At 47.4% G+C, this 23838-nt stretch overlaps 1 protein-coding gene across 4 annotated transcripts in view; it reads right to left on the bottom strand.

The window, feature by feature from the left end:
- LOC138452987 (NACHT, LRR and PYD domains-containing protein 12-like) overlaps positions 1–23838 on the bottom strand; it is a 468167-nt gene that overhangs the window by 79860 nt on the left and 364469 nt on the right. For all 4 annotated transcript variants that reach the window (XM_069605368.1, XM_069605370.1, XM_069605367.1 and 1 more), the window contains one exon: positions 19314–19484. In XM_069605368.1, the coding sequence (XP_069461469.1) occupies positions 19314–19484 (171 nt within the window). The remainder of the gene's footprint in view (positions 1–19313; positions 19485–23838) is intronic.

Here is a 23838-nt window from a genome sequence, read left to right as displayed (position 1 = left end):
CCTGACTTCTGCCACGCCTGCCAGCATCCTGGATCACCTGCAAAGGAAGAGAAGAAGAGAACAGAAGAAGCAAAAGTCCTTACCTGCTAAATCCGCATCCCGGAGACATCTCGCCGACAATCCTGAAAGGGAAGACTTTTATTTAAAAGCTCATTGCGTCGATCGCTGCAGCGCCGCATTCCACTCACCTTTACAGGGTGCCTCCATGTTCAGCAGCGATCATCCGGATTCGCAGTCACGCCCCAGCGCCTAGGGAGGAAAAGACAAGAACAAAAGGTGAGAGGGAGAAGGGAATAAGGAAAGCTAAATCTCCATGTTAAGACTTACCTGTTGATTCATTCCCTCTTCATTTCGGGTCCGCGCATCATCCTGGCATTTCCGGACCCCGGCCCCTAAGGGGAAAAAGAGACATCAGCTTTAATGAGCGAATGAAAAGACATTACCAAAAAACGCTCATTAAAGACTTACCTGATTTCTACAAGGATTTCACCTCTCATCTCGGGTCGGTCCTTTTCCCCGGCATTCCGTACCCCGGCCCCTATGGGGAAAAAGACACTAGCATTAGTACATTAATGCATGGACACAAGGGGAACCTCTTACCAAAAAACTTACCTGGAAGCCAAGCAAGTTTGGTTCTCACCAATCTGAAAATCCAGTGAAGTAACTGGATACCAACGCGCCCCTGCAACAGAAGCAGGATGGAGAGCTCGTCCTTCGAGACCCTAAGGTGAGACGCTACGGGGAATCACAGAAGGGTTTCGAGGAGGGTGAGAGGGGAAAGTGGGAGGCCGATTGCATTACCCCGCAGACAGTTAATCCCCTATTTTCGCCTACAGAAGGATACTTCTGCGAGCCAGATTTGGGGGCCCGGTCCAGTCCGTCTTCCGAACCCTGCGCATCACCTTAGAAGAGGTCACAGCAGCGCGAACCAGGCGAGTGCCTCCGTGGGAGTCAGGTGAGCGTTACAGAACACGAAGCCTTCCTACAAATTCCCACCCAGGCGCTATGGAAAGTTCTGAGACTGATCAGTTGGCCCAATTACTGGGGGAATTACGGGCCGAAGTACATGCCGCTCGACAAGAGACTAATGCCCTCAGGAGGAAATTAATAATATCAAAGGAAGGAACTGATGACCTGGCCAGACAGCTTTTGCAAGGTCAAGCTGGGCAAACTCCTCTACCCGGTTCCGGAGGGAACCCCGCTCCTGTGGTTTCCAGTAACCATGTGCAGATTAATCTACCTGGAAACATGCCGCTGGCCCCACCCGAACGCTTTGCTGGGGACCCCAAACGATTCGCCGTATTCATGAATCAGTGTCGTTTGCACTTCCTATGCAGATCTGGTGCCTTCCCTAATGATCAGACCAAGGTAGCCTTTGTATTGTCATATCTCAGCGGCTGCGCTGCCGATTGGTCAGTTCCACTGGTTACTCAAGATGACCCGATTCTCTGTGATTTTCAAGGGTTTCAAGCAAGCATGGAAAGGTTATTTGCGCGACACTCTCAGGGGCAGGCTCTGGATGACAAACTTCTATCCCTGCGACAGGGCAATCAGGACCTCCTATCCTATATTGCAACCTTTAATAGACTAATTGTGGAAACGGGATGGCCAGAGGATAAAAGAGTCACGTTGTTTTATCGAGGCCTACGCGGAGAACTTAAAGATGTCTTGGCCCAAGTTGTAAATCCGCCCCAAGAATGCACAGAGTATATAGACTTAGTGGTCCAATTGGATCGCAGACTTCAAAACAGAAAAGCAGATCGGTCCAGGTTTGAGACCCGGGTGTTGGTCAAGACCCATGCTAACCACAAGGGAGTTGATGTCTCTGAGCCTATGCAAATTGGAGGGGTTAAAGGACCCTTAACTCAAAAGGAACGTGAAAGGAGGCGGCAGTTAAAAATATATGTCTTTATTGTGGGAATTCTGGACACTTTCTACGAGATTGCCCGGCAAAACCGCCCCGAAAGGCGATAGGAGCCGCTGATAGAAACCATGAAGACTCTGTTTCGGGAAACGACTCCGCCCGACAAGCGTAGGGGTCCGCTTGCCGAGCTTGAAAACTAGCTCTCAGACCTCGCATTTCATTGTGCCAGTGGTTCTCGTAGATCCAGAACAGCCTAAGAGGTTGCATACAATAAAGGCATATATCGATAGTGGGGCTATTGGAAACTATGTGGATCGTGAATTAGTCTCTAGGATTAACCTCCCTCTCCGTCCTAAAACCAGCAAAGATGTCATCACCACAGTCGATGGAACTGAAATTGCCTCTGGACCGGTAACACATTCCACTACTGAGGTGACTCTTATTGGTCCCGACGTCCATCGGGAGGGTATTAGGTTTGATGTAATCAAGGCTCCACAGTTTCAGGTTATTCTTGGAATCCCTTGGTTAGAGACACATAATCCTCGAATTGATTGGCGAGCTAAGAGAATAACCTTCCCGGATTGTGCACAAACCTGCTACCCAGAAAACCTGAAGATTAATCTAGCATCTGTATCCTCTGCCTCCATGCAACTACCTTCGGAATACAGAGACTTTCAGGATGTCTTCCAAAAGGAACAGGCCAACACGTTACCTCCTCACAGATCGTACGATTGCCAAATCGATCTGGTGCCCGGTGCACAACCCCCTTGTAGCAGGATTTATGCCCTTACCGAACCTGAGAACCTGCATTTGAGACAATATTTGGATCAATACCTAGTTAATGGTTTTATTCAACCCTCAAAGTCCCCGGCATCCTCGGCTTTGTTCTTCGTGCCCAAAAAAGAAGGCGACCTTAGAACTTGTATTAATTACCGCGCATTGAACCAGATAACGGTTAAAAACCGTTATCCTCTGCCTCTGATCCCTGAACTCCTTGACCAGGTGAAGGACGCTTGCATATACACCAAGTTAGATCTCCGGGGGGCTTATCATCTGGTACGAGTTAAAGAAGGCGACGAATGGAAAACTGCCTTCCGTACTAAATACGGATTATTCGAGTACCAGGTGATGCCTTTCGGATTGTGTAACGCGCCGGCTGCCTTCCAATACTTCATGAATGATGTCCTTCGGGAACTCATCGATGTTTGTGTAGTCGTATATATCAATGACATTCTGGTGTACTCCTCTTCGGAATCTGATCACAGAAAACACGTCAGGGCAGTACTTGAAAAACTGCGCCAACACAAACTATTTGCTAAATTGGAGAAATGTGTTTTCCATACCACAGAAGTCGAGTTTCTAGGTTTCATCCTGACACCCAAAGGAGTCCGAATGGACTCAAGAAAAGTGGATGCCATCCTCAAATGGCCATCACCTATCTCTGTAAAAGGAGTTCAAAGCATGCTCGGCTTTGCCAATTTCTATCGCAGGTTTATCCCGCAATTTTCACGCGTGGTACAACCCATTACTGCACTCTTGAGGAAAAATAAACGTTTTGAATGGTCTGAAGAAGCCGAGCAGGCCTTTCAGGATTTAAAAGCTAAGTTTACCTCCGCACCTATATTGAAACACCCGCGTCCAGATCTCCCTTATGTCGTCGAGACTGACGCATCCAGCCTAGCCATGGGAGCTGTCCTGTCCCAAAGAGATCCCGAAACCAACCAACTGCATCCCGTAGCATTTTGGTCCAGAAAATTCTCGGCACCCGAGGTTAATTATGTAATCACTGACAAAGAACTGTTAGCCATTAAGTCCGCTTTTAAAGTCTGGCGGCATTATCTGCTTGGCGCTCGACATACCATCACAGTGATCACTGATCACCGGAATTTACAGTATTTGAAAACCACCAAGGCTCAGTCATCCAGGCAGCTCCGATGGGCTTTGTTTTTCGCTGAATTTGATTTTGTGATTACCTATCGACCTGGCTGCAAGAATGGCAAAGCAGATGCCTTCTCCCGAATTGGAATGGGAGAATCTGATACAAACTCAGAACCAGTACCAATAATTCCCGAACAGAGGATTCTAGGCATGACTTTGTTACAGACGCTTGAAGACATTCAAGCCAGAGTGAAACAACTCCTGGACCCTACAACCTTACAGGATTGGATACAAAAGGGATCAGACTTTACCATAGATAATGGTTTACCTTATTTCCAAGAACGCTTATTCCTGCCACATAAGGAGTTACGCGAACTAGTTATTTCCGGTTATCATGATACATTAATAGAGGGACACCCCGGTATTGCCAAGACAGAGGAAAAGGTGAAACGACAATTTTGGTGGCACTCTTGGCGAAAAGATGTTAAATCTTTTGTGATGTCCTGTGGTGTTTGCGCCCAAAATAAAAGTCAAAAGAAAAGACCAGCCGGTCTCCTTCAACCTCTAGACATACCGCCAGCACCCTGGCACACCCTATCAATGGATTTTATTACGGACCTGCCTCCTTGTTCGGGGTACAATACTATTCTGGTAATTGTGGATTTGTTTTCCAAAATGGCCCACTTTATTCCTTTGAAAGGTTTACCTTCAGCTTCTGTCCTAGCCAAAGAATTCCTCAAAAATATTGTTCGGCTACATGGATTCCCATCTATACTAATCTCTGACCGGGGAAGCCAATTCATTTCCCACTTCTGGCGCAAATGTTGTCAAATGGCGCAGATGGACGTAAGATTATCGACCAGTCACCACCCTCAGACCGATGGTCAGATCGAGAGGACAAATCAGACCCTTGAGCAGTACTTACGGTGTATGTTACAGCAATCTGAAAGCAACTGGAAAGACATTCTTTGGATAGCCGAATACGCATATAATAATTCGGTACACTCTGGAACTGGCCACAGTCCTTTTTATACTTTGTTTGGGCATCACCCTCGAACCTCAAACCTTGACTCACCTCAGAACCTCGGAATGCCTGCAGTAGAACATCTGCATTCTACAATTACCCAAGCCTTCAAAGAGGCAACTACGCATTTACAACAAGCCAAGAGAAAATACAAGGAGAATGCTGATCTACATCGGAGTGAAGCACCTCCGTATCAGATTGGGGATCAAGTGTGGTTAGCTACCAGACATTTACCACTCAAAGGTCCTCAAACTTTTAACCCAAAATATCTGGGACCTTATTCTATTACGGCAATAATTAACCCAGTGGCTGTTAAACTTGATTTACCAGCTTGTATGGGAATTCACCCTGTTTTTCATGTGTCACTTCTGAAACCAGTGGTACCCGGAACCCGACTACTCAAACCTCCAGAACCTATTCTAATAGATGGGGAGCCCGAATTCGAAGTGAAGAACATTTTAGACTCAAAAATGTTTAGGTCAAAACTGTTCAACCTAATTGATTGGAAGGGGTACGGACCTCAGGAGAGGTCGTGGGAACCCAGCGACCATCTGCATGCACCTCGATGAGTCAGGAAATTCCACCGACTCTTCCCAGACAAAACAAAACCCCCAGAGGGAACAACCTTGGGAGGGGCCTTGGGGGGGGAGTGCTGTCATGATGCCCGCTCCCGGGGTGTCGGTTCAAGCCCTGCGTCCCCGAAAGCGGACATCCAGTCCCCAGGGAAGGACCCAGCAACCCCATATAGGGGCCCTTTGGACAGTGTCCTGGCGCCTATGGCGCCAGGCTCATAAAAGACATCAGTCCTGGCGCCATAGGCGCCAGGCTCATTATGGGAGTGCTTGGGTGCACTTACCTGATGCAGACCATGCTGCAGGATCCCGGCCTCCTTGAGGCCTGAAAGGAACTACTTTACCTGAGGGACTAATTTACCATCCGGGCGTGGTCGGGGAAGGATACATACCTGATTGGAGGAAGGATACATACCTGGAACTTCTTCCAAGGCTATTTAAACCCCACCCGAACAGCCACACGTGCTTCGCGTTGTTCTGCATCTGGCAGCTGGACGCTCACCGTGTCTGCTCCTGCATCCTGACTTCTGCCACGCCTGCCAGCATCCTGGATCACCTGAAAAGGAAGAGAAGAAGAGAACAGAAGAAGCAAAAGTCCTTACCTGCTAAATCCGCATCCCGGAGACATCTCGCCGACAATCCTGAAAAGGAAGACTTATTTAAAAGCTCATCGCGTCGATCGCTGCAGCGCCGCATTCCACTCACCTTTACAGGGCGCCTCCATGTTCAGCAGCGATCATCCGGATTCGCAGTCACGCCCCAGCGCCTAGGGAGGAAAAGACAAGAACAAAAGGTGAGAGAGAGAAGGGAATAATGAAAGCTAAATCTCCATGTTAAGACTTACCTGTTGATTCATTCCCTCTTCATTTCGGGTCCGCGTGTTAAGAAAGGAAGAAGGCATTGACTATGGCAAGGGGAAAAGTGCACAGAATTGCACAGTGAACAACTTTGAATCTAACAACGTGCATATAATACCCAAGACTTGTGTATATATAAAAACCCAGGAGTGCAAATAAAGTAATTACCAATATATGAAAAGGGATGTGGGGTAAGCACCTAGGACCTCCTTATGACTGAAAGGAAAGTCAGCAAACTCTTTACCCACTATGCTCTTACAGATACTGACAGCGCTAAACCCACGTAGCGGGCAAGCAAGGACAGATTCTGTGAACTGACACTCTGTAAAATAGTGAATAAGGAACTCTGAAACAGTACTCAAGAGGACCGGAAAGACCACTTGAATGTCAGTAATTTCACGAACCCTGTAGATCAAACAGGGACCCAGAAGGCTGTAAAAGCAAAGGGTTAAAGATAACAAAATACATAAAACCCTAGTCAAGGGCAAGTATGAATTGTGATAATAAATTGTGAGGAAAACAAAAAGGGGATACACACTGGAACTAGTTACAACAACACCCACACCTAATAATCAATGGAAAATAAATGCAGAAGTGCGATGGAAAACATGGAATGGAATCTCAATAAAGTAGGATCAGGAGCAGGGAAAATGATATCACAAAAGGAAACCTTTCCCACCCATCCGAGGAGAAAAGGCAGTAAACTAATAGTACAAAAGTAAGGTTAATGCATCAAGCTTTTCAGTAACCAGGACAGCATAAAGAGACAGAACGCACCGGCAAACTGGGCTGCATCAAAGAGTAAAGCACAGAGAAAGGCTGTCTGCAGACAGAGGAAGACAGAAAGGGAAATTCAGAAAGCATAAATCAATTAAGCACATTAATCCGAAATCCAGGACAGAGGAACAAGATACAGGAACTAGGAACTGGGCACAAAAGCTAGGAACTGGGACTAGGTACTTGGTACAATAACTAGGAACAAGGAACTGTAACTAGGTACAAGGCACAGAAACTAGGAACAAGGAACTGGAACTAGGTACAAGGCACAGAATCTATGAACAAGGAACATAGACTAGTCACAACAGGAATACTGCTACAATGACCAGCGCCGGACTGAAGCAAACTGAGGCTTTTAAAGCTGCTTAACGAGCACACCCCTCAGGCGTGCCGCCTGCTGCACCTGCAGCCACAGCTGTTGCCTATCCTCCACCCAGCTTCGTCCTGCAAGGGAGGAGATGAAGCAGTGAGCCAGGCATTCTGGGAAGCAGGAGGTGAAGCAGTGAGCCAAGGCATTCTGGGAAGCATAGTCATTTGATTTAAGTAGCATGCTGGCTGCCAAAAACCTGGAATGGATCCGGAAGGGAAGAAACTTGGAAAATAAGGTTTTAACGCTCCCAATTCATCAGAACACTGTAGCATAAGGTTCAAAGGAAATGTCCAGTAGGGAATAAACCCCAAAACATGCCCCCAAGTGGCGGGGACGGGAACGAAGGGAGCGAGAACGGGAGCGAAGGGAGCGAGCCGTGACAATGCGCCGCATCCTGGCATTTCTGGACCCCGGCCCCTAAGGGGAAAAAGAGACATCAGCGTTAATGAGCGAATGAAAAGACATTACCAAAAAACGCTCATTAAAGACTTACCTGATTTCTACAAGGATTTCACATCTCATCTCGGGTCGGTGCCTGTTCCCTGGCATTCCGTACCCCGGCCCCTATGGGGAAAAAGACACTAGCATTAGTACATTAATGCATGGACACAAGGGGAACCTCTTATCAAAAAACTTACCTGGAAGCCAAGCAAGTTTGGTTCTCACCAATCCGAAAATCCAGTGAAGTAACTGGATACCAACGCGCCCCTGCATCAGAAGCAGGATGGAGAGCTCGTCCTTCCAGACCCTAAGGTGAGACGCTACGGGAAATCACAGAAGGGTTTCGAGGAGGGTGAGAGGGGAAAGTGGGAGGCCGATTGCATTACCCCGCAGACAGTTAATCCCCTATTTTCACCTACAGAAGGATACTTCTGAGTGCCAGATTTGGGGGCCCGGTCCAGTCCGTCTTCCGAACCCTGCGCATCACCTTAGAAGAGGTCACAGCAGAGCGAACCAGGCCAGCGCCTCCGTGGGAGTCAGGTGAGCATTACAGGGGGTAGATCTCTGTCTTCGGCTGGGGCCTCCCTCTCGAACAGCCTCCCTGCCACTCTAAAACTTGAGGAGAACCATCGCTGTTCCGGAAGCACCTCAATACGTTCCTCTTTTCTTCTGCCTTTGCTCCCCCTCTCCCCTGCTGATCTGTTCTCTCTTGGCACTGTGGACCTGGCCTCCCTCTGTCCTCCGGGCCCAGGTACCTGCTCACCCCTCCACCCTCCCGCACTGCCTCCGGGCCACTGGGGTCTGTATCTGTACCCATACAGCACCCCCTTTTTTCTTCCTGCACTTATCAGACCTACCCTGTCTGCTGCCTTAATTATTTATTTATTGTTATTTATCCGTTTCTCATCTGCTTCGCACTTTCCACTTCTTCCCCCTTCCATGCACTTTTCCCCTCCCCCTCTCCCATGCACTTGCGCATTCTCAATGCCACTGGGCCTAGTAAGATTGCTGTTTTGTTCTCCACTGTTCCCCTCCCTTGCCTTGTCGTGCTCTGAAGCACTTATGTACGAGCGCGATAGAAATAAAATATCAATCAATCAACGAACAACTTCAGCTCGCTTTAACCCACACGTGAATGAGTAGGGAACTGGTACTGTTGCCGCTAGTGCTCGTGCAAGCGATTATAACGCCAGGCTTCACTCATCGGCTTCTATAACACTTGCTCAGCGGGACGCACTGCTTCCACGACTTCTACCATAACGCATGAGTGGCAGGGCCTGGTCACATGACCCACAGGCAATCAATGCTATCTGACTGAAGCTAACCCACTGTCCTTAAGTAAATGCTTGGAAGGTGCATAAACTGTTGATTGGAGGAGCAGCTGAGTGTCAGGGCCTGGCCACATGACACGCAGCCTACTCAGTGCTATCCTACAGGAGCTAACCCACTGCCCTTAAGTAAATGCCTGTAAGGCACAAACACTGGTGGTGGGTGGAGCAGCTGAGTCGTAGGGGCTGGTTACGTGACCAGCAGCTTACTCAATGTCGTCTGCCTAGAGCTGGCCTACAGTCCTTAGGTAGATGCCTGGAAGGTGTGAAAACTGGTGGTGGGCGGAGTAGCTGAGTGTCAGGGCCTAGTCACATAACCAGCAGCTTACTCAATATGGCATCCAATGCTTATGACTGTATGATTGTATAATCTCAGTAGCCATCATGTCTACACCAGACATAGCTTAATATGAGATATTAATAACTGCAAGCAGGCTCCTGGAGTACACAATTATTATATATTGCCAGAGGTGTCGACAGAAGTCACTTTGTCTATTGGACTTTGTGTTTTTCATCGTCTGTGTTCTGGAATGCACATGTAACCTTTGAGCATGCTTTGTTGACACTGAGTCTCACTGTTCCTGTTTATGCTGTTTTTGCTCAGTCAGACCTTCGATTGTACAAGGGATTTGACGTGAACCTTTTATGACCACTTTGACACCTCACGCCGGCCTCTCCTAGGGTCTCTTGGTATTTGCAGTTTCAACAAAGGGGACCAGCTAGAGTCCTTTGAATGAGCGTCCACATGGCGCCAAACCACTCTGCTGCTGGTCCTTCACTGGGTTTTCTTAAAAGTTCAATCACATACAAGTTCAATTCACTTAATGTTGCCATTTGCAACCTTGGGCTCAACACAGGCATTTACTATCAGCTCTCTCAGACTCACCGTCTGTACTGAACTCATTGGCTTCTCTTTTGCCGCTGGAGTCAAGGACGGTACCACGGCGGGAAGCGCTTCTCCCCGCCCTGGCCATCAGTGCGGGAGGGTCCTTTGTACCGTTCACATCTGTTGCACCATTCGCCAGATGTAGTTCCCGGTCTTATGATTCTTTTCTTTGAGGCTACGCGAGTCTGGGTTGAAAATGGCAAAGGTACTTCCTCCTTGCCGTCCTTTCAGGTCTTGCTGCCTTTCTTCGCCGTTTGAACTGCCGTCTCAGAATTACTGCTTCCTCGTGCGTTTGGCCTTGCTCAAAGTGTACTCTTGTGCCGTGCCTTTTATCAAAGGGCATACGGCAAAGGGAAAACAAAGGGCAGTCAGGTGTGTGGTTATCGGCAATTGCCTGACTCTGCCTGTCCTTTGTGTTGGGACATGTCAGGTAAACGGTTCTGGTGTTATACAGAATTATAGCTCTCGTACTAGTGGGGATTGGTAAACTCGGAAGGGTGAGATTTGTAGGGTTTGTGAAACGAATGGGAAAGATCCGTAAAATAATAGTTTGAAGATCTGTCGAGGGAATGACTGGGGTTATTGGCGTAAAATGAACAGGGGGGATTGTGGAAATGGAAAGCAGACTGGGAGTTTGGGAAATAATGACCAGAGGGACATGGAGAAGAATGACTGGGAGTACTCGGTAGGCAACAGGAAAACAGGGATTCTTTGAGATGTTGTTTCCTACTGTAATGTGGTTTGGGCTCTTAATAGGTTTACCAGATGCGTAGGGGTTGTTGGATTCTGGTAAGGGAGATTCACTGGATGGAAGGGAGGTAGATTTAGAACAACATATAAAAGCCTCCTCACCTTCTTCCCAGGTATAATACTGCGTCTCACGTCTCACCTGGAGTATTCCCCCGAGCTTACCCCAAGGTGATCCTCCCTCGTTCGTCCACCTCCAGGGTTGGGATCCCTTCCCAGGCCACCTGAATAAGGGATTCTCGAGGTCTACTTGGGAGAATACTTTCAGGTTTATCACCGTATTTGCAGATCTTCTTGATTAATGTTATATGTACACTGCCCCATATCTTTTGGTGCAGATTTGGTAGAAGTGCCAACTGATATTTAGACAATAGTATCCTATCTTTTTGTGAGAATGAGCACTTGAATGACGAGAACTTGAGGAAACTGTTACACAGTTGTCCATGTGCACATATAAAGGATGCATGCTACTTTGTTTTGTCCTCCAACTGCCAATGTGTATTCAGGCTGTGCACAGCAGCATATTGTAACGCTCACCTGATTCCCGCAGAGGCGCCGGTCTTGACTGGGTGAATGCCGTATCTTCAAAGGTGATGTGTAACACACGGTTGGCTCTTTGGGCTGGACCTCTGTGCACTGTATGTCTGACTCGAAGAGTAAGATGTCTGCAGATAGAAAATATGGGATTAATGAACTGGGGTTATTGGGTGCCTCTCTCCTCTTCCCTTTCTCTTCTTCTGTAGAACCCCAAAGGTTAACGCCCTCACCTTAGGTAAGTGAACGCCGAGCTCTCCACCTGCCTCGGGGCAGGGTGCCGTAACCAGTTTCTTCACTGGATAAGGGTGCAGGCCTCTTGACCTCAGAGGACTGCTGTCCGTCGTTAACTGCACGAACGGTAAGTTCTGGGCACTTCAAATGTCTTAAAAGTCTTTTGTAATGATATCTCTTGTTTTGCAGGGTTCCGGCTATGGCGGATGGCGGGCTGATGAGAGTTGAGGATCGAACCCGCGTGAGGAATAGAAGCGCCTGGAAGCACGTAAGTAAGCGCTTGTAGCCTGCTTCACGATGCGCACTAACTGTGCCTTTTATCTTGCAGGTACAAGTTCGGAGCTTTAGAGAAGCTGAAGGGTGCTGGAATACCCACTGGATTCGGCGTGGGAAGGAGTAATGGCACGTGAGTAATAAAGTTGCCCAATGTCTTTAAACGCACCTTCATTTGTCTTTCAGATGCGGGATGCAGCGCCGAAGGCCTCCGGAGCGTGCGAAGAGCTGGTAAGCTTTTGTCTTTCAGATGCCGGAATGCAGTGCGAAGACCTCCGGAGCATGCGAAGAGTAGGTAAGCCTTTGTTTTTCAGATGCCGGAATGCAGCGCGAGGTGTTGGTGACAGCCGATGGACCAGGTAAGAGATGCGCTGCCACTGAAGACCGTAGTGCTAACCTGTTCTTTCTTTGTCTTTACAGGTGCTGCTGAAGACTGGATTCCAGGATGGTAAGCCTTTGTTCCCTTAGGCCCAGGATCAGAAGCAGAAGACACGATGAGCGTTCTGCTGCAGAGAATGCAGAATAACGCAAAGCAAGATTCATCCATCGGGTGTGGTTTAAATAGCCTCCTGTAGTGCTTAGGTGTCTCCTTCCACAGCCACGCCTAGGTAAGAAAAGAGTTCCTGCTTTCCAGGAGAGTTCCAGTGTTCTGAACCTAGGGAGTGGCTCCTGCCCCACCCAACAGGAAAAGTAGTCCCAAACAGAAGAGGATCAGGGGTTCAACTGGCAGGTAAGTAAGCAGCATGGTCTGCTGCAGGTAAGTCCACCCAAGCATTATGAGCCCGGCGCTTCCAGCGCTGGGACTGGACATCTTTATGAGCCTGGTGCCACTGGCGCCAGGACAGGGTCCAAAAGGTCCCAATTGGGACTGGCTGGCACTTGGAACCGGGGTTATGGGTCTGCTTCCAAGGGAGTCGGGCAAGTCCTGATCTTTTGGAAGCAGAGATCATGACAGCACCCCCCCTCAAGGCCCCTCCCAAACCGGGCTTCTCCGGGGGTTTGGGCTTGTTAGGAAATGTTCGATGAAATCTTTTGATTAGACGAGGCCCGTGGACATATTCTGCAGGTTCCCAGGATCTTTCTTGGGGACCGTAGCCTTTCCAGTCAATCAGGGAAAATAGTTTAGATTTGGAGATCTTGGAATCCAGGATGCTTTTGACTTCAAACTCGAGTTCTCCATCAACTAGAATAGGTTTTGGAGATGTAGTTAGTCGGGTTTGAGGTTGCACGGGTTTTAATAGAGAGACGTGGAAGACCGGATGTATCTTCATGTGAGGGGGCTAGTCCAACTTGACCGCTACTTGATTTACTATGGTAGTGATGGAATAGGGACCAAGGTATCTTGGGTTGAATGTGCGTGGTCCTTTTAGAGGTAGATATTTGGTGGATAACCAGACTTGATCTCCTACTTGATATTGGGGGGCTTCCTTCCGATGTCGGTCTGCTCCTTTCTTGTATTGTTCTTTAGCCCTTTGAAGGTGAGAAACGGCTTCCTTAAAGGCTTGGGTGATTGTAGAATGCAGGTGGTCTACTGCTGGTGTTCCAAGATCTTGGAGTGGATCCAACTCCGAGGTTCGAGGGTGACTACCGTATAAAAGAAAAAACGGGGTCTTCCCAGTTCCCGAGTGGACAGAGTTATTGTAGGCATATTCGGCTATCCAAAGGATATCTTTCCAAGTTTTTCAGTTTGTTGTAGCATGCAGCGCAAATACTGTTCCAGAGTTTGATTGGTCCTCTCGGTTTGTCCGTCGGTTTGAGGGTGGTGGCTGGTCAAAAGTCTCACATCAATTTGAGCCGACTTACAGCAACTTCGCCAAAAATGAGAAATAAATTGTCTACCTCGATCCGAAATTAGAACTGAAGGAAAACCGTGCAGTCGGACGATGTTTTCGAGAAATTCTCGGGCCAGAGTTGCTGCTGTTGGTAAGCCTTTGAGTGGAATGAAATGCGCCATCTTGGAGAATAGGTCCACGATTACTAGGATCGTATTGTATCCGGAGCATGGAGGTAGATCGGTGATGAAGTCCATAGAAAGCGTATGCCAAGGGCGAGGCGGGATGTCAATAGGGCGTAAGAGGCCGGCTGGTTTTTCCTTTTGACTCTTGTTTTGGGCGCATACGCCACAGGACATTATAAAGTCTCTGATATCTTTTTTCCAAGACGGCCACCAGAAGTAGCGCTTGATCTTTTCCAAGGTCTTGGTCATACCGGGATGTCCTTCCATTAAAGAATCGTGATAACAAGAGATTACCTTTTTCTGTAAATCTGTGCTGGGCAGGTATAACCGTTCTTGGAAATATAATAGGTTGTCCTTCACCGTAAAGTCCTTTCCCTGCAGATGCCAATTGTGTATGTCTGCTGGAGTTACCAGTAGCCTGGCTTTATCCTTAACTTCCTCTATGGATTGTGTGGCGATTACACCTAGAATTCTTTGTTCGGGAATGATAGGTACAGGTTTAGGATTGATCAAATGTTCTTCCACTCCCATCCGAGAAAGGGCATCAGCTTTACCGTTTTTTGTACCAGGTCGATAGGTAATTATGAAGTCAAACTCGGCAAAGAATAGTGCCCAACGGAGTTGCCTAGAGGATTGAGCTTTTGCGGTTTTCAAATATTGCAGGTTTCGGTGATCTGTAATAACAGTAACGGTGTGTCGGGCCCCCAGAAGATAATGCCGCCAAGCCTTAAAGACGGACTTGATAGCTAGAAGTTCCTTATCAGTAATAGTGTAATTGATTTCAGGAGGCGAGAGTTTGCGGGACCAAAATGCCACGGGATGCAACTGATTGGTTACTGGGTCCTTTTGTGATAGAACTGCCCCCATGGCAAGGCTTGGCGCATCAGTTTCAACGATGTAGGGGAGTTCTGGACGAGGATGTTTTAAGATCGGTGCAGAGATAAATCTAGTCTTCAAATTCGGGAAAGCTTGTTCCGCCTCGGTAGACCATTCAAAACGTTTGTTTTTCTTTAACAGGGCGGTGATCTGGTTCAGGGCGCGATAATCTATACAAGTTCTAAGGTCCCCTTCTTTTTTTGGAACGAAGAACAAAGCTGAGGAAGCAGGGGACTTGGAAGGACGAATAAACCCATTCGCTAGGTATTGATCCAGGTATTGTCGGAGGTGAAGATTCTCAGGCTCGGTGAGGGCATAAATTCTACTACAAGGAGGAGTAGATCCAGGTATCACGTCTATCTGGCAGTCATAAGACTTATGAGGAGGTAGAGAGTTAGCCTGATCCTTCCGGAAAACATCTTGGAATTCTAGGTATTCAGGAGGTAACTGGGGAGCCTCCGAGGAAATTGCTGCCAGTGCAACACCAGGTTGAGGGTGACAAGTAGAGACACATTCTGGAAACTGAACCGTTCTTGCTCGCAAATCGATCTGAGGATTGTGCTTCTCTAACCAAGGAATTCCTAGAATAATCTGGAACTGAGGGGCCTTGATCACATCGAACACGATCTTCTCATGGTGTCCATCTTGACTTACTAGCGTCACTTCTTGGGTGGTATGCGTTACTAGTCCGGAGGCTATGTCCGTACCATCAACCATAGTAATGACGTCCTTTACAGCCTTTGGACAAAGAGTCAGATTCATCCTCAAAACCATTTCATGATCCACATAATTGCCGATGGCACCGCTGTCGACGTAAGCTTCAATCGCATGTAAACGATCCGGATGTTCAGGGCTAATGAGGACCATAGGTATCACGAAATGTGAGGTCACGGAACTGGTTTTAACGCTCGGCAAGAGGACCTCTATTCTTGTCGGGCGAGGTCGTTTCCCTGCTCAGAGTTTGTGACCCTGGTAACTGCAGCTCCTACTGCCTTCTTGGTTGGTTTCACCGGACAGTCTCGAAGACAGTGCCCCGAGTTTCCGCAATAGAGGCATAATTGCAGCTGTTTTCTCCTTTCCCGCACCTTTTGTGTTAGTGGTCCTTTCAGGCCCCCTATTTGCATGGGTTCCCCGGAGTCTACTCCTTTGGTAGGAGTGGGTGGTTTGGAAAATACTCGAGCATCAAACTTGGAACGATCGGCCTTCCTGTTCTGCAGTCTGTGGTCAATTTGAACGACTAAGTCAATATAGTCCGAACAGTCTTGCGGGGGGATTCACTACTTGGGCTAACACATCTTTGAGCTCTCCACGTAGACCTCTATAAAACAGCGTAATGCTTTTGTCCTCAGGCCATCGAGTTTCCACTATCAGTCTGTTGAAAGACGCAATATAAGCCAAAAGGTCTTGATTACCCTGTCGCAATGAAAGGAGCTCATTGTCCAAGGCCTGCCCCTGTGAATGTCTTGCAAACAGTTTTTCCATACTGAGCTGAAAAGCTTGAAAATCATGGAGAACCGGATCATCTTGATTAACTAGAGGGATCGACCAGTCTGCCGCATTGCCACTAAGGTACGAAAGCACGAAAGCTACCTTAGCTTGATCAATTGGAAAGGCTGCTGGCCGGCATAAGAAGTGCAACCGGCACTGATTAATAAATACTGCAAACCTCTTTGGGTCACCAGAAAATCGTTCGGGCGGAGCCAGAGGTACATTGCCAGGTAGGTTGATCTGCACTGGGTTCGTAGAGGACGTTGAAGGAAGATTTGCCCCTGATGCGGGTAACGGAGTTTGTCCGGCTTGTGACTGTAGCAATTGTCTAGCGAGATCGTCTGTTCGCTCCTTGGAAATAATCAGTTCCCTTCTTAGAGCATTCGTTTCCTGACGGGCTGCATGCACTTCTGCTCTTAGTTCCCCAAGTAACTGGGCTAGCTGGTCGGTATCCGAGGTTTCCATAGCGCCTGGGTGGGAGTTTTGCGGTTGGCTTTGCGTTCTGTAACGCTCACCTGATTCCCGCAGAGGCGCCGGTCTTGACTGGGTGAATGGCGTATCTTCAAAGGTGATGTGTAACACACGGTTGGCTCTTTGGGCTGGACCTCTGTGCACTGTATGCCTGACTCGAAGAGTAAGATGTCTGCAGATAGAAAATATGGGATTAATGAACTGGGGTTATTGGGTGCCTCTCTCCTCTTCCCTTTCTCTTCTCCTGTAGAACCCCAAAGGTTAACGCCCTCACCTTAGGTAAGTGAACGCCGAGCTCTCCACCTGCCTCGGGGCAGGGTGCCGTAACCAGTTTCTTCACTGGATAAGGGTGCAGGCCTCTTGACCTCAGAGGACTGCTGTCCGTCGTTAACTGCACGAACGGTAAGTTCTGGGCACTTCAAATGTCTTAAAAGTCTTTTGTAATGATATCTCTTGTTTTGCAGGGTTCCGGCTATGGCGGATGGCGGGCTGATGAGAGTTGAGGATCGAACCCGCGTGAGGAATAGAAGCGCCTGGAAGCACGTAAGTAAGCGCTTGTAGCCTGCTTCACGATGCGCACTAACTGTCCCTTTTATCTTGCAGGTACAAGTTCGGAGCTTTAGAGAAGCTGAAGGGTGCTGGAATACCCACTGGATTCGGCGTGGGAAGGAGTAATGGCACGTGAGTAATAAAGTTGCCCAATGTCTTTAAACGCACCTTCTTTTGTCTTTCAGATGCGGGATCCAGCGCTGAAGGCCTCCGGAGCGTGCGAAGAGCTGGTAAGCTTTTGTCTTTCAGATGCCGGAATGCAGTGCGAAGACCTCCGGAGCATGCGAAGAGTAGGTAAGCCTTTGTTTTTCAGATGCTGGAATGCAGCGCGAGGCGTTGGTGACAGCCGATGGACCAGGTAAGAGATGCGCTGCCACTGAAGACCGTAGTGCTAACCTGTTCTTTCTTTGTCTTTACAGGTGCTGCTGAAGACTGGATTCCAGGATGGTAAGCCTTTGTTCCCTTAGGCCCAGGATCAGAAGCAGAAGACACGATGAGCGTTCTGCTGCAGAGAATGCAGAATAACGCAAAGCAAGATTCATCCATCGGGTGTGGTTTAAATAGCCTCCTGTAGTGCTTAGGTGTCTCCTTCCACAGCCACGCCTAGGTAAGAAAAGAGTTCCTGCTTTCCAGGAGAGTTCCAGTGTTCTGAACCTAGGGAGTGGCTCCTGCCCCACCCAACAGGAAAAGTAGTCCCAAACAGAAGAGGATCAGGGGTTCAACTGGCAGGTAAGTAAGCAGCATGGTCTGCTGCAGGTAAGTCCACCCAAGCATTATGAGCCCGGCGCTTCTAGCGCTGGGACTGGACATCTTTATGAGCCTGGTGCCACTGGCGCTAGGACAGGGTCCAAAAGGTCCCAATTGGGACTGGCTGGCACTTGGAACCGGGGTTATGGGTCTGCTTCCAAGGGAGTCGGGCAAGTCCTGATCTTTTGGAAGCAGAGATCATGACACATATACAGTATAAAGTCTGCAGTGAGTAGGTGCATTGCTCCTGGGAACAGAAGTCACCTCAAGTGTACGTACTAAAATCAATGTTTCACAAAAGAGGATATGGAGAAAGTGAGTCATTTTGGCAAAGCACACTTCCTGCAGAAATCATTTTCACTTTTGTTTCTACACAATTGAAAAAGCTTAAGTACACCATTGCAGGAGGCATTCTACATGGGCGTACAATGCTGAGGTGGAAAGAACGGCATTGGCTATAGTGGGAGGGTGGACGCCCCTGAAACTTCTGCCATTTCACAGTTACAAGGGTTATCTTGCTGAATGGGAAGGTGGTTTTGGAGAGTTTTAGATATTTCATGACTAACTATATGGAGGTTGGGCCAGGGTGAGACAGGCAAACAGATTTCAATTCCTTAAAAACCTTCTGGATCCACATTATGGTTATGGTATTTTATTGGCACTTTTAGAGTGCAAACTGTCAGCACAAGGTGACACTGTAACATGAACACAACTTTAGCAGGGGATTACGCAGAATGACTAAGGTTTTTAGAATCTGTTAGAAACTATTAGCGTTCTAATGTCATCTTAGCCTAAGAGAAAGTATGTTCTGTATGTTCAAGCTGTCTGCTTCCTTTAAATATGGAGACATTAGCTAACTAAGTAGAAGAAAAATGCAGACCAAAGCCTGACTCTTAAAAGTTGGGTTTGGATGCCTGAAAGGCTGGTCCATCAGAATGGAGCTCCTTTTAAGTAATACAGGGGACCTTGACATTTCTTCTACCCTTTACTGGCAGCGAATGCAAAGCTAATAGTCCTCAGAGATATGGTAAAATTGACCTAGCCTCAGGGCAATGTGTGTTGCAGAATTATGTACACTATATAGATGGTGAGCCCAATACAGGGGATGCCCAGAAAAATGCGGTTTGCATAGCGTAGATGTGATATCAACAATGCACTAATGGTGTTGTCATTAATCTATCTTTCTTATACAATGCACATTTCCAAACAGTGTGTAGTTATCCAGCAATGTTCTCACATTAAATTCCATAATCGCACACAAGAGAAGACAGAAAGGGATGTACATATATCTACCCAATTGTATATGCTTATTCACATTGTGGCTGGTTATAAAAGCAATGTGAAGATGCATAAACCTTGCATCGTGAGGGTGAACCAATGGCGAAGGCTGGAGGAAAGAGCACCATCCTATTGTATTAAAAGAGAATGATAACCACTCACACGAGAATCTCTAACTTGCAGGACCCATGTCCCAATCCTTCACACAGATGCATCAGGCTCGAATCGCTCAGGGCATTACCACTGATGTCCAAGTTGGTGAGGTGTGCGTGCGTTGACAGTACTGAGGAGAGAGCCACAAAGCAGGAACCCGTGAAGGAGTTGTATGACAACCTGTAAGAGAAAAGAAACGGTCTGTATTTATGCCAGCAGTTTTGATCAATCCGTCTGAATGTTTGAATGGAGCATGAACTCTAGCAGAGGTCACTAAATCCAGTCAACATGAGTGTAATCCATATCATGGCTACAGGATATCGCTACTCATTAAATGGCCTTTTGGATGTTATGGACTGCAACCAAGGAGATCGGCAGACCGGTGCAAAATACGGTCAAGATAGAGAGGTAGTTGGAAAACAACAGATTGTCTGTATAGGTAAGGATACAAAATACATCAATTTACTATTTATTACTATTTTTAAAGCACACAAGTGCAAAAAGTGAAGGATGCTAAAAGGCAAGTAAAACTAAATGGTAGATATTACTTACCCAGTAATAGTCTTTCAGTGACTTTTATCCGTTTAGATTCACAGGCTTCACATACGCCGCCATCTAGTGGTTGGTCCAGAGTAGAACTAAGTAACACGGAACAGACTGCAGGTTTTCCTGTCACACTATCCCTATTCTATGTGCACAGGCACTCATGATATCTCAGACACACACTTTAGGTCAAAACAATTATCAATGCAATATACTGTTACATAAGCAAAGGTGAGGGGAAAAGACGTTAGGACAGATCCTTAGCCTATTTAAAACGATAAGGCCCTTCAACTCTTTATACAAGTAGCTTAAGCATTCCATCCCTGCCCTCAGAACAATTGACCAACAATAGTTTTGGGTAAGTACCAAGTGTGTCAGACTCTGAGACAGCTTGGAACATTTATCAGAGTTCTCCCTTAGGATTCAATGGGGCTCAATGCAACAGTCAAGAGTGGTTGGAGAAAATGGGCTTCATTACAAGTCTGCCGCTAAATATCCAGTGATTCTGTGTTGCCGGTGGCACTGTTAATGTCGCCCGTCACGCCAGAGCCACTGGCAAACTACTACCTGTCAGCCACGTGCATTTCGGGATGCCGGAAATGTTGTCACCGGCACCACGGAATCACTGTGAAAATGGCCATAATCCGCCCACACAGTAATTCACAGTGCCGATGCAACTGTCTCCGGCATGTCCATTCTGGAGCAACAGCACCAGAAACAGCAGCAATGGAATTAACGGTACCGGAAACATCATGACCGAAAATAACATGTGTTAGGACAGTTTTTCTGAAGTCCAACTAAGGGCTTAGTAAAACCATTCAACTGAGGCAGTACAAGACTCCACTCTATAAGGCTGTACCACTTGAGTATGGTAGCGTAGACAGAGCAGCCAGGCTGATCGTAGGAGGGTGAGAGGGCTGTAGAATAAGTACCAATGAAATTGTAATACAAATGATCCAAAGAAACACTGAAACACTATGTATGTAAAAATAAAAAAAATATTTTAATACAAGTGGGCCCAGATAAATCTAGGGGTAAATAAGTACTAACAAATTATATGTAATTACAATTATAAAAACTCAACACTATACTTAAAGGTACACAGACCAAAGTATAAACCTTATTTGGAACACCTAACAGTAGTTCTAGGGAAGTTAAAACCTTTTCATACACATTCAGTATAGGTCACATTTATTCTTGGGTAGTAAAAACCAATGGTTACTTTCACAATTACATTCAGTAATGCAAGGGCAGTAACTCTCAGTACAAATCACATAATCAGTCAACTGGACAATATACTTTTTGTGAATAGTGGAACACTTATTCCAGGTACAGTAAAAACCTATAACTACTTTTGTGAAAACACACAGTTATACTAGGTGAGTAAAACCCAAGGATATAATATTGAATTACAGGTTCTTTTGAGATCAGTGAAACACAGATTGTGGTCAGCATTAACTTGTGTAACTTATTTTTGGATGGCACACAGCTAACTCAAGGTAAGTAAAACCCATATACTTTTTTAATCTCAAAATGGAGTCCAGGTTAGATCTTTCCCAGCTATACAAGGAACTTATGTAGGACCTATAAGGGACAGTTAGAACCCACCCAACAGTACAGGGAAAGCAAACCCTAAGGTTACACTTTACTGGGTGACAAAGTTATTCTAGGTAGGCAGCAACCTAATACAGACTTATCTTGGACAGGCTAGCAGCAAGTCAGTGGAAGCAAGACCAAGTTGGGGGGCACTCATACAATTATTCTCAAATGACTAATCTGGTGATACCAACAGTTGGAGGACACTCATACAATTACCCTGCAGGAATAATCTGCTGAAACCAACACATTACTTTCAGGAAGAGGCACAACCTAATCAGGAGAGTAATATACCATCACATCTACTTTCTATTAGAATGGAAAAACCGTTTCTAAGGAAGAAAAGATGCTGACCATACTTTTGAGAATAGTGCATCACACATGCAAGATCAGTAAGAACTTTTGTAACTGTTCACTCTTAGAGTTAGAGTTACCAACCAACTCTTTTTCAAGTAAGTAACTTTTAAACACTTATTTTCTTTTCGAGGCAAAAGGTCCAATCCCTTAAAAGTCTTTCCCTTATTCTTGGAGCATGAGTGTTCTCAGTGGCAGAAGGGGGGTGGGTCACTCAGAACTAGAGACCAACAGATAGTGTCAGAATAGGTTCATTAGCAGCAAAAGTCAGAGTTCCTTAGGAAAACTGGGCAAACAGGTGAGTACTTTACTTTTAGGATTAGAAGAGGGTCCAGGGGCCTCGCAGAACAAACTCTAGCAGGATTCTAGCAGTGGGAATGGGTGCACTGGATGAGAGGCCTCCCCAACACACCTAACAACCCACAGCTACACAGAAATCCTAAGAGACTTAAGGTAAGTACATACCAAAGCCAGCACAGTATCTCAGCATTGAAGAAGATTTTGCAGCAGGAGGAATTCAGGATCTGCAGCCAAAACCCCGGTCGGTGGATTCCTTGTGGTGACTGAAAACAGGACCTTGGAAGGGACTTTGCAGCAAGGATCAATGAAGAAGGCTCTAGGCCAGGTTTTCCTGGCGGCTCAATGTGTTCTGCAGATTTGGCACCTTTTCAAGGAGCACAGAAGACAGAAAACCGTGCTTGAATTCTCATTGTTACAAAGGTCCAGCACTCTGTTGAGGGGACAGGTGGGAGAACATCCTCAATGATGCCTTGGGAGGAGAAATGCAGCAGCGTGCTGCACATGGACGGGATAGAAAGTGTCGGAGCTGCAGAGGCTGGAGCTGGGACACCTGTCAAGGGCGGTGAGTACATAATGCCCCAAATATAATAACCACACCCGACAGCCATACTGCCCCCATGCCACTGGGGTGTGGGTGCCAAACACGCAGCACAGTTCCACTGCATGAAACCACGTTGCCACTAGAACAGCACCTGCCCCTGTGGGATGTCAGCCACAGGAAAACCTACGTCCACCTTCCAAGTGGAGGCACAGAGGAAACAATGGCCATTGGGACACAGAGGCAACGGCTGCAATTGTGGCAGTGCCACTGTTTATACCATGCCTGCAGGTGCTGGTGCCCCCGGAAGGTCAGAGCAGCCGGGAGTGTGGCGGCCTGCAAAGGGCGCTGGAACGATGCCGCCAGCACCCTCATATACCCTCACTGTGCCTCGTACGGCAGCCCTGTACTGCCTCCCATGGAAATGCACACCACACCTAACCCATACATGAGTTACCCCCCCACCCGCTGTGCCACCGCCAGGATCAATGTGCACTGAACAGACACCCACAGACATGCATGCACTGAAGGTGCCCTGAAATACCAAAGCTGGACAAGCGGAGACGCCCAGCTGCCATACACACATGGCCAAGTGCGATGTCATCCTACTCAGTCCACAACAACACCCCCCATCTTTGCTGGGACACATGGACTAACTCAATTGATTGATCAGCCCAACACAAACCTCTCCCCTGCCCACCCTGCTATCCCCACCGTACCACAACACTGATCTCTCACTTCCACAGTCCCCACTTCCAAAATCCCACCCTGCCCCAGTGCCACCTCCCCTCCCAAACATGTCCAATCCTGTGCCAACCAAGTCACATGTCCTGTCTCCCATCCCTGCCCAAATCCCACCCACAGACCAAGCCACCTCACTGTCTCATCTGCACACTGCGACATACCCACTCCCTGTAGGCACACTCCCACACATCCGAAACGACACCCAATGCACTGTTGCTGGCATTCATCCAGGTCTTTGGACATGGAACTGTGCCAGAAATCCCTGGTGGACACTGCACAGGCAGCCTGTGCTGCCAAGTGAAATTGCATGACCCCCAGATACAAATGCAAGGCCATCTGGTACCACGTACAGCATGTGTGCCTACCGTGCCTCAGCATCCACAACAAAACAATGGCAGCCCTCACCAGCACCTACACATGACCACCCTCCCATGCAATGGCGATAACATGGACCATCCA

Source organism: Ambystoma mexicanum, chromosome 4p, assembly GCF_040938575.1.
Source record: "Ambystoma mexicanum isolate Mex_15411 chromosome 4p, UKY_AmexF1_1, whole genome shotgun sequence".
NCBI lineage: Eukaryota > Metazoa > Chordata > Amphibia > Caudata > Ambystomatidae > Ambystoma > Ambystoma mexicanum.
Note: the sequence above shows the minus strand (reverse complement) of the source record. Positions and strands in the feature narration are given on the sequence as shown.